Here is an 11,694-nt window from a genome sequence, read left to right as displayed (position 1 = left end):
CAAGACTCGGGCTGCGAGTTTTGATGCAGGTCAAGCCTAGGTCTCATAAAGCCTAGCCTAGCCCTGCCCATTACCAACCCTAATAAAGAGCATTGTTATATGGCATGAACAGTTTTCGCAATGAACTGAATAAATAGATTCACCAATAGAAATGAGAGCACGCTTAGAGACGAATTTCGTCTCATGCCATTTGACATTTTCCTATTATAAATGTGATAGTTGTTTTAGAGGTGTTGCACCAAACATTAGTTAGTTAAAAAGAATTCGAGTCACATTTGTAATATTGATCAATCACTCTCACATTTGACTAAATTAATAAATAAAATATAGAAATTTCAACTCACTTATCTTCAATGTGATTGAATGATGGATTATTTAACTCAAACTTTCTCATGGGTCATTTAGACAACCTCATAGTATTCAAAATTGGTTGCATAAAAAAACAATACGAACTGCTTTTGAAAGCGTATGTAGAGAAGCTTCTACCGATATTCACACAGCCTATGTCATAGACCCCCTCCTTAATGAGATATCATTCATCACTAAAGTTTTCATGTACCAGGCCACAATTTATACATAGTCTGCACTAACAGAACAGTAACACTGACTAGAATAACTGCAAAACTTACTTCTATACAAACGCCAATTGATATACATGAGTCCTTGCTCGGTGCTTATAAATGAAAGACAAACGCATTTTACACAACCTTTTCATGTAATTCACACAACGAGTTCACACCCAAATTCCACCCTCACCCTAGAAAAGATAGAAATGAAAAAAAGAAAAAGAAGAGATATGACGAGCGACGTGATAAAAAAATAAGAACAAATAAAAAAATAAAATAAATGGAAAAATAATAGAAGAAAAAAAATAAATGTGTATCAAAATTGTTCTCATTATCTTTTTTTTTCCGTCTCTTTCCCTCCCCCCGATTTCCTTAGCAATCAAATCAATAGCCAGCGGTCAATTATGTGAGTAATGTGATAATCACCTATTTTAATGAACAATCAAAATATGTAACAAAAAAAATTAACAACCAATATTTATTCACACTCCAATCACACCTCTAGCATGAAAGATAAAGGAAGAAATGGGAGAGTAATGATATATACACACCTCCTTATTTATACATTTCATTTCCATCTATTTTTACACACCTCCTTATTTATACATTTCATTTCCACCTATTTTTATTTCTATCACTCTCTTCTTATTATCTATCACATCTTATATTTTTTCTCTCTTACTTTTTCTTTTCTTCCTATCTCTCTCCTCCTCCACCTCTTTTTACCTCATTTTTGAGGTGTGAAAGAATAATTATTGGATGATGATCTGTAATATAATGGAAAAAGTGGAGGGTCTACATCAGAAAGTGAGGGGAAATATCTGATCAATGCAAGGGAATGCCAAAGAATAAATCACCATGAATTCTTTAATGTATATTTTTTATTAACATTATTCTTAGTCATTGATTATAAAAAATTAAAAACCAATGGTCTGTAATTGTTTTAGAAGACAACTGTAGAGAATCTTTGTTGTGGAGAATCCACATTCAAATGCTAAAACGCAGGTTAACTTCCTTATTACAATATTTCCAGAAACAAAAAATGGGAAAGGGAGGGAAAAAAACTTGCTCCCTTTCAATGCTTAACAAATTTAACCAAAATACAAACCAATATTTACATTACAAGAAAACAAAAGAAACATACCACGCCTAGAAACTCATCCAAACTGATCTCCGGAAGATAAATCATAGTGTTGCTTTCATCACAATCCATCGACGTGCCACTGTAAAGCAATGATCGCACAACCATCAGCTGGTAGCGCTTTTTCAGTCCCATTTTCAAAATGGTTTTCTCAATGGAGACCCTTTGGCTACAGCTTTCATACTTTGAGAATCTCGGAAGCAGACAAAATGCACTAGAGTTTTCCCATTCGGGTAGATTGCAAAAACACTAGTCCCTATTTTCTTATGGCACAAGGAACACATGTCATCACCGGTAATCTTCACAACTGTTTTTCTCTTATTGTAGAGTTCATCTTTCACCTATGCAAGCAAATTGAATAATGATAAATATGTGGACAAGGTAAGAAAAGAGAAGCATATGAATATGCAAGAGATATGGTCCTCTGTCTCTCACGTTGTATTTCCTTAGTCCGTGAAAAAAGAATGTCCTTCCAATTTCCATCCTTTTCAAATGTCGGTTTCAAGGAAATTTTTGTTCCTATTTTTCTATCGTTTTATAAGTTCAAAATCATACTAATTAATATTTAATCAATAATATTCTTATCTTCACCTAATTAATTAATTTTTGGGAAAATATATAAAAATAATTTATTAAAGATATAAAGAACATAATAGAAAATTAATATAATTTTAATAAAAAGACTGCTTCAGATGAGAATAAAACGAAGTAAAACGAAGGGAGTAGTAAAACAAGCATAATGTTCAATAAATTGATTCAGAAGTAAGAAATTAGCATGTTTCCAATATAGCCCAAAAGGCCTAACCTACCAATTTCTCCTACAATAGTAAGCAAAATCCTGATTTCTGATGTTTGCTTACCTGAAGGTTCTCACTCTGTCTCAAGCTCTGGACCACCGAGCAATTACGATACATTTCACTAGATTTTCTCAGAAGGGGTCCAAGAAATGAAAGCAAGTTCTGCAGATAACATTCAATTGTTTACTAAATTGAATAAATTAAAAAACAAAATAAATGTCTCATAACAAATAAAAACATCTCCCAACAGAACAGACTCCAGTAAGTGCAGTTCAACCAAATAAAAACAAGTGTCAGCATGTTATCTACGTATGGTCCAACGTCAAGAATAGGCAAAATGATCAAGAATTAGTAGCCCATGTGATCATCAACAAGCCAAGTCAAATATAGTATTGCATTAGATATGTCTTCAACGAAACAATATGACAGTTCCACCCCTTCCTTTCCCTTGAAAATGTAAAGAAAGAAAAGGGGTTCTTTGAAATTTATTTCCAAATCATAACTGAAGTTTAGTTTCCTTAGGTAAAAGTTTAAGTGCCTGGGCTCCATTGATTCTATCCCACCTGCGGCTCAACAAATCAATGGCCTCATCAAGCATGATAGAAGTACCTCCTTCGGGAAATTCATCTGTGTCAGCATCACTCTTGCTACTGTCCGTGCTACTCAAACTAGCTTTTATGTCCTCAGCAACATCTATTGAAGCAATTTTCTTTGATCCTCGACTTCTAGTTTTTAATAAGATTTTTGAATTAGCTCTTGGAAGGGTTGTACTCCTGGGGGATAATAGATTTGTGATTCTCTTTTCATAATTCTTGGTCGTCCTCCGTGGATTCAAATAAATTTGCAAAAGCATTAGGTATATGTTGCTGGGAGATGTTACAGAAGGCTTATGCGTAGATCCATACACCCGATCACAATAAGACAATGCCAGTTCTGGAACATGAAGCTACAAATGAAGAGGGCATTCACTTATTCCCACAAGATTCACAAATAAAACTTTGATTTATATAACATAATGTGCATGAGCAATCAAAATGCATTTGGGTTATCAGATATGACAACACAATTGTACTTCCTTTACACAGTAAATACAGGATGATGTTTACTTGATATACCTTATGAACATACAAAGATAATGTTAGTTCATGTTGGTTCATTTTTCCCAACAATATTGCACGCTCTTCATATAAAGCATCTGATGGAAGACGTTTCAGCAGAGCCTCTGGGTTGTATCCTGACATGCTCTCTAAGGCAGACAATAACTTATTTCTTTTGGGGGAGTAAACTTTCTCGTCCCATTTCCCCTGGGAACTTAAATCAGCCTGCCAATCAAGTACTTCAGAAAGATAGACTTGTACCTACATTGCAGAATACAGCAAGTGAGTAGAGGATTTTCTTCTAATCATATATCAGATCATGACAAAGTAGAACTGCTTTAGTCCTTAGAGCCATTTATGAGATGCTAGAGGTCCTCACCATTTCATTTTGCAAATTTCCAGATACAGCGTCCTCATTCATTGCAAGCATGAGCTCCAAGTATGTGGCTTGCAAGTTGGGAGCATGTTGCTTCAAATATGAGTTCACCATATGTGCTGGAATATTTCCGGATAGAAAGAGCTCAATAGTTTGGGTTGGGTTGCTTTCAAGAACAAGCATGGACAACTCAAGAACAAGTGTGGGGTCTGTTTCACACAGCGGCTGCATCAGAAACCCCCCAAATCAGAAAACTTAGTATAAGTTAACTGCATAATGGAAATAAATAACAACTTTAAGGAGGATTGGGAATCTTAGGAAAATTTTACCGTGCATAATGGAAACTGAATAAATATTTTTAATTAATTCCTAAGTGGCTGCAAACTTTTTCCAATCAAGCTAGGTCAGAAGAGGAAAATGACTAAATTAGGCAATAAACTTAAGAAAGTCCTCTACAATAACTGTTTTCAGTTGCCACTTTATAACTGCTAATCAACAAATAATGTTTGATAAAAAAAATCCATCTAATCAATACCACCAAATAAAGCAAAGAAGCATCCCTTCCTTTAAGCCACAATAAATACAAAATTCACTGTGCACTTAATATCTGATTACAGTTAATATAACGTCGTATATCAAGACACTCTTGCTTCCTAAGCACTATGTAGAATCCGTTATAAGGAAGCAAATACTTAGGCATGACAGCTATTAAGAATTAGAAGAAAAATCTTTGTTGACAAAATTGTCAATCAAATATGGGTTCACCTTGAGATACTCAATGATGGTCTCAGGCTTGAACTTATGTGCAATTTCAGACTGGCCGTCTTTAACCAATTTATGAACAAGTTCCAGAGCTTCCCGGTGCATTGAGTTGCACTTGTAAAGTTCTACTAAAGCAACAAGATAGCCACCTTCTTTAAGTATCTCTTCACATATTTTCGAATCACAGTAATTAAGATCTCCAAGTAAATCTTCAGCCAAAGAAGATTGTCCAGTAAGCAGCAATGCCTGGAGTAGAGCAGTATCCAATACTGAAGCCATCTCCCGAGCTCCTGAACTAATAGATGTACTACCACGCCCCTGACACCAATAATTTCGGCAGTCATAACTTCTTCAATAACAACTGTGATGAACACTTATTATTACATCACTTTGATATTTCAAAAAGATTTGAGGACATCATACATCCCAGAGCTTCAACATTAATCATGCAGACACTATAGAAATCCGCAGTATTTTAATATGTAAAATTACATTTTGTAATGCATGAGCTGTAAATTTTAGTAAATCTACCCCAAAGCACTGGCATCATACATATTGGAAATAAATAGAAATACTAATGGTGCATGCGCCACACTTTAGACATGAAATAGGATCACACAAGAATATTCATACCTTGGTTATTTTCTTATGCCTACTACTGTTATAGGATGCGAAGTTATCCCCAACTGCATCTAAGACAACTTCCTCAGTTCCCTCTGCAGTGGCCTTCTCAATAACACTATATCTCTTCTTATGCAAAAACTTTATGAGAGCCATAAGCATATTATGGCTCATTTTTTTGGACTCAAGTTCTGCATTTTCATCAGATTCTGATATATGCGATGCTGGAGAGGGTTCCATATCATCTGACATAGTCGAAGAACCTCGGGAGAGACATAAAGCATCTTCAAAGATATCCATAAACTTCTCCGGCTCATGAACAATAGTTGTCTTTGGAAGGATAATGGATGGATAGAGAGAAAGAACATAAGTTATATCTACTTGAGACTCGAGAAAATGTTCCATTGCCTCCTCATAGCTGCAATTGTCAAAAAGATGGTGGGCATATCTGTAACATAAAGAGGAGAAACACATTTAACTTTCCAGTGAGTGAAATGCAAAATAAGCAATGATAAACATGTCAAGACTTACGTAATTTACAATATCTGTACTAACTACTGCAGTCCTATTATTATTGTAGTTGTAGGCATCATCATTATGTAATCCACATTAATAGTCCATTAATTATATAAATACTGTTATTCTAGGGCTATAATAGATAGTTTTTTATAGGAAAATACAAAAGGACCTTATATTAGTTAAACTCGCAACTCTGTAAAGTTGAAGCATGGACTGTTAACTTCTTGACGCATGGTATCATGATAGTATAACTTCCCTTTAACAAAATCTATCGTTTCTTACAAAAAGTTTTTAATTTATATTAATTATATATTACTAATAGTTATAAGAATATTTAATATAAAGACTGATATTTATATATACTAACTATGTGACCTACTATGAAATAATACATATGATACTAACAGAGAAATAAAATTATAAAATTATTTTTCAGAGTTTCTATGAAGTTAGACAGTAATAAGTAATAACGCAATATACACTGTTTTTTCTTCTTCTTAAATATAGGAATTTCCCATGCATCATATAACCACGCCCAAGTTATACGATACATGAACCAATATTTTGCTAGCAACCAATCAAAAAAGCATATACTAAAATGGTCTTATATTCGATCGAGTGTGGGAGTAGTGACCAGTGGTACCAATAAAATTTATTAACATGATAGGTTATCTACAAAAGCACTACAGACAAGAACTAAACTAATATGAGAAAGCAGGCTAACGAGTAAATTTTACAAGGAAAGTTTAGTTATTAAGATAAGATATATAATCATATTGATCTCAAGCCCTAGTCAACACCAGGAGAGCTGATTTTTCAGGCATAACTATCACCGGTTACAACCATTTTACACCAAAACCGGATTTGGATCCTCTCATGTGTCTTTTTCACATGACCATGTCATGTTAACTAATCAGAACCATTCATGATTTTTAATGAAATCCTACGGTTAATATTCCTCCCATATTTTTCAACTTGCCCATGATATCCTACAATGTTCCTGCGTCTTCTCTGTCGGACAAACACAGAAGCTGCATCTTCTGTTCTCAGCCTAGAGAAACAATAAAACGAATGAACCAACGAATACAAGAGACAAACTTTAGACTTATCGGAAAGAAGGTTATTGGGATTCGAAAGATATAAAATAAAAGCTGCTTTTTTGAAGAGGTTGAAAGATTGATTGAACAAGGAAGTGAATTAAGGAAAATCTCTGAAAATAGTAATAATAGCAGTGAAGAAAAAGATCAAGAGCAGAGAAGTGGTGAGGATTGGTTGAATTCGTGAATTGAATGTTAATGTTGGGTGTTGAGCTTCATTCAACCTTCACAGTTCAGCATATTTTCTGGAATTGGAAGGTACGGGGTTTGTTCAACAAAAAGTCAATCAACAACGGGTTTCCACGATGAGGGAAATTCGACGAGGAGGGAAGAAAGAAGCATTGGCTGGAAAAGAGAACCATATTTTACAGGGATTGCAATGGAGTTTCGTGTTACCCGGAGAAGATGCAGGAACGTGCTTGAACGTGGTCGCAGAACCAGGGCAAGAAGAGGCGGAAATGTGCGGGAACATGGTAGGATAATGTGGGCAAGTGAAAAAAATAAGGGAGGAATATTAACCGTATGATTTCATTAAAAATCATGAATGGTTCTGATTAGTTAACATGACATGGTCATGTGAAAAAGACACATGAGAGGATCCAAATCCACCAAAACCCAGAGAAATTAACATTAAGACTTCAGCATAAATACAAACTTGGACTTCCAGCTAATTGATTCTGAGAAATATGATAAACTTAAAATTAAAATAAAGGAGGAAAATTATCTAGTCTATTTATTTAACAGGAGTTATCTTATATGACAATGAACCTTATATGAATTGAACCCTCCTTTGCAGCACGAAGATTTGAATCTTCAGGTGGAAGGAGCTTGCACAATGACAAGGCTTCTTCAAAGTTACCAGCAGCTGTTAATTGTACAATCTGCAATGGAATAGTAAAATTCTGAACTTATAATCTAACAATTAAACATTGCAATTTAAGAATAGTATTAGATAACCAAGAAATGCAAAAGGAAGCAAAGTGTTTCACAGTTTTCTCATTTGCACGAGAATCCAAAAATAGAACCACATCATGGAGATCTATCATATCGAAATATTTGCTATACCTGGACTCCAAGAGGAACAGGAAAAAGGCCGTGAACAGAATTTTCTAAAACAAGAATCACAGAATTATTGCTTTGGCGAATATGGCGTACATTTCGAAGAACTATTGTTTGTATCAGTGGATATGGAGCTCGAAGAGATCGAATCTGCAAAATGCAAATAAAGAAATTGCATAGATGCACAACATCTTCCACATGAGGAGAAAAAACGAGCCAGAAATTTATTCTTGACGAGCAAACAGCTTGAATCCAAATACTTAGTTACCTCCACAAATCTAGGCAGCAGTGCTATAGCATATGGCTTCGGTATTACAACTTCTGCTGGGGCCTCTGACCAACAAATCCTACCTTCTGGACGAAGTTTTCCATTTTGGTCCACAATGACGCCAATGTTCTCCTAAAAATGCGCAAGAATATTAGCTTATCTGACTGAAGAAAATGAAAATTATGAAGTAGGATGATTTGAAAAGATGATCTAAACGTAAATAAAACCAAGTAACTAAGATATTGGGTGTTTCAGAATGACAGTTGGCAAGAACCTCTGACCGAATGACTTCCCATTCCAGTAGTCCTCAAATTTTGCCCAACAAATTCTTTGATTGATGTTATTGAAATATGCTTATGATAAACCCTTAAGGACAGTGATCAGCACCATTAGTTGTGTTCTAATTCCAATACAAACATCAATATTTTTCCTACGGATCTATCAAAGCTTGTCTGAACATATTCTCTCGAACATTGTTTCTTTTGAAACTGGGGAAATCTTGTGTCAAGAAAAGTTATAGGCTAGTAAATTTAAACCAATACTTGATACATTAGCATATTTTTCAAGAGTCAAAGCAAGAAGTAAAAACCTTGCCAAGAAGAAGTTCACCATAAGGAAGCGAGACAACTAAAGGCGGTGCTATCCTCCCGGAAGTAAAAACCTCAGACAGTGCACCATTCGTGGCATTCAGAATCATATACTCTTTCCTGATGCCCAAGCATACATTCTCACCGCACCAACACATCGACTTCACCACATCAGGAACACCAAAGTCTTTCACCTCCACAAATCCTCTACCACCTAGACAAAACACCAACAACAACAGGTCATCACCACTCATCATAGCCAAAGCATCACAGACACTTCAAAATAGTAATCTTGAGGTGCTATACATATTCATGTTGGAAACTTTGGATACTTCTAGCTATATTTTTACTTTTTACACTTCTATTTTTCAAACAACAATAGTTTAAAAAAATGATAGCATTTTATTATGTTTAAAACCACTCAAGCTAACTTTCACAATATTAATTCTCTCCTTTAGTTGAAGATTTGTGTTCCATAATCTATACTAGTTTATGCATTCTATTATATTCATGTTGTGTCCGAGTAATGATATGTTCACACTTCACTTTCTCTGACACTCATTTCCACACATTTTTCTTCATATCTCTTCGCATTTCCTGTCACATCACATATTATATCTCTCATTTTTTTCTCTCTTCTCGTCATATTTATCAAAGGTGGAGGTGGAAATGAATGGTAAACACAACATTATTCATATCATACTAGTCCATAACGCAATAATCTAAATTAATTACAGAATTTCAAAAACCTAATCAACAATGAAATTGAAATTACAAAATAGCATTCATTGGATGAAGGGGAATTACTCACCGTCATGTCGGAAGATACAGAGCCGCTTCTGCCTGGCGAAGCACAAGAAGCCTCTGCGTTCATCCCAGCAGAAGGCATGTGCGCCCTTGGCCTTGGTGATGACAGCAATGGTTTCAAACGTGGAAAGCCTGTGAAACGCGATGGATTCTGAGAGCGAGAGGAGCATCTCTCTCGATTCCACAACCTGCATTGACACCACAGGCTTCTTCGCGAAGCCGGTCACGCTTCTCTCAAGCGCGTAAGCCTCCTTCCGCAGCTCCTCCTCCTCCTCCTCCGCCGTCGCCGGCGCGTAGATTTGGAGGGAGCCGTCGGCGCATCCGAGGAGGATTTTGGAACCGTACGGTTCGACGGATTCGATCTTCGAAGGGCAATCGGTGAGGAGCTCGAAGGAATCGTAGGCGCTGTGCACCATTTTGTGTGTTGAATTTTGATCTCGAAGCTGGTTTTCGTTCTTCACTGTCGTTCGGATGGTTGTAGACGACGCCGTTTAGTGCAGCAATCGCGGGTGTTTGGATCGAAGTTGCCACGCATTTTTGCGTCCCGATGGCGGGGAACGCTTCAATAGAACCATGCGTTTTTTTTGTATGAATTCAATAGCTTTACAGATTGGGTAGTATAAGATATGATAGCATTATTTATTTTTTTATCAACAATGAAACGATTTAACTTTTAAAATTATAATATGTTAGAACTTGTATATTGTAAAATTTTATTTACTAGAATTTAAATTTATTTTCCTTGGTTATAATTATTTGTTATTATAATTCTTGAAGTTATTTTCAATATGATATTTATAGATCAAACAATATATTTAAAGAATATTTAAAATAAAACATGTGATATAGTGAACATCAAATACCTTTTTTGAGATTTTTTTATTTTTTACTATATTGGATAAATTATTTTGTAGTGAAGTTTATGTTTATTATTTATTAGTTAGTAATTAATGGTATTTACATAAAAAGATATTTTCCAATTTTAAGACAACTTTTTTTAATTGATATATAAATAAATTGTGATCTTGTTTTATTTTCTTTTATTTTATATAATAGTGATTGGGCTTTTTGTGTGGAAAAACTTTGAAAAGGATTTGACATTGGCTTCTGTTATATACACGTGTGGTTTGCATTCAGAATGTCAATGAGGGAAGATTTTGTTAGGTTTAGAAGGATCTCGCATATGTGGTGTTCCTCTGTTTCGTATTTTGGGTAAGTTTCAGGTTGTAAAGGTGCTGCTGATTTTTGGGTAAATTGGCAGGTTAGGGGCAAGGTGTCTGCCTTTTGAAGTGTTGTTTTCATGAAGTGGGCGTGAAAAGGGATATGGTGAATTCGAAAAGTCTTTTTGCCGCTTTGTCCATTATCTACTTGTTGAAGGTGATTTATATGTCATCTATCACACTCTCCAGTACGTGTCAGGTGATTGGTACTTGCATGTTTCCAATTTTTTTCAGTTACTATTGTAGATTTTTATTATGTCTAACTGATTGGTAAACTAAGGGATATCTTTTATAATTAATTATTATATTATACATGAGCTGTGTGTCTGAAGTAAATAACAAATTAGTTTCTCTTAGTTGTTCTTTTTGGAAACAGTCCTAAAGGGTGTCTCTTATATGAGTTAAAATGATGGTAATCAGTTGTGATGTATAGTTAGGTTTAGTTAGATGGATTAAAATATCATTTTATTAAGCTTGGGTGCAATAGGCTGGTTTTACTGACAGGTACTCAAGTTTTAGATAAAACTTCGTAATAAGCAGTAAAAGTTAGGGATAAACTTTATCATTTATAATTGTTTAATAAAAAATTTTGAATTACAAAATTTTAAGAGCCCGCCTATATTGCCTATATAAGATAGTAATGTGTTGTGGTCCAAGCTAAACGTGTTAGTAGTATTCAGTCTTTGCTTAAGATAAAGTTTCAAAACTTGGAGTAATTTGTGATGGCTAACTCTTTCTCTCTGGGTATTGTTAATGCCTTGTGTCCACCCTCTCAAA

At 34.9% G+C, this 11,694-nt stretch overlaps 1 protein-coding gene across 2 annotated transcripts; it reads right to left on the bottom strand.

Moving 5' to 3' along the window:
• Positions 1 to 1,484: 1,484 nt before the first annotated feature.
• LOC130727702 (vacuolar sorting protein 39-like) lies at positions 1,485 to 10,285 on the bottom strand. 2 transcript variants are annotated; one of them, XM_057578915.1, is made up of 12 exons: positions 9,702 to 10,285; positions 8,893 to 9,104; positions 8,304 to 8,435; positions 8,042 to 8,185; positions 7,745 to 7,857; positions 5,373 to 5,808; positions 4,743 to 5,057; positions 3,981 to 4,202; positions 3,620 to 3,862; positions 3,010 to 3,450; positions 2,568 to 2,669; positions 1,485 to 2,048 (listed from the first exon to the last, which is right to left on the bottom strand). In XM_057578915.1, exons 1-12 carry the CDS (start codon positions 10,111 to 10,113, stop codon positions 1,845 to 1,847), a joined length of 2,976 nt encoding a protein of 991 aa, XP_057434898.1. In that variant the 5' UTR covers positions 10,114 to 10,285; the 3' UTR covers positions 1,485 to 1,844. The 2 variants fall into 2 exon arrangements, 1 of the variants encoding a protein (XP_057434898.1); XR_009015425.1 differs by having other exon boundaries at positions 1,910 to 2,048; positions 2,568 to 2,666; positions 3,114 to 3,450.
• Positions 10,286 to 11,694: the final 1,409 nt, after the last annotated feature.

The sequence above is a fragment of the Lotus japonicus genome, chromosome 1 (assembly GCF_012489685.1).
Source record: "Lotus japonicus ecotype B-129 chromosome 1, LjGifu_v1.2".
Classification (NCBI taxonomy): domain Eukaryota; kingdom Viridiplantae; phylum Streptophyta; class Magnoliopsida; order Fabales; family Fabaceae; genus Lotus; species Lotus japonicus.
Note: the sequence above shows the minus strand (reverse complement) of the source record. Positions and strands in the feature narration are given on the sequence as shown.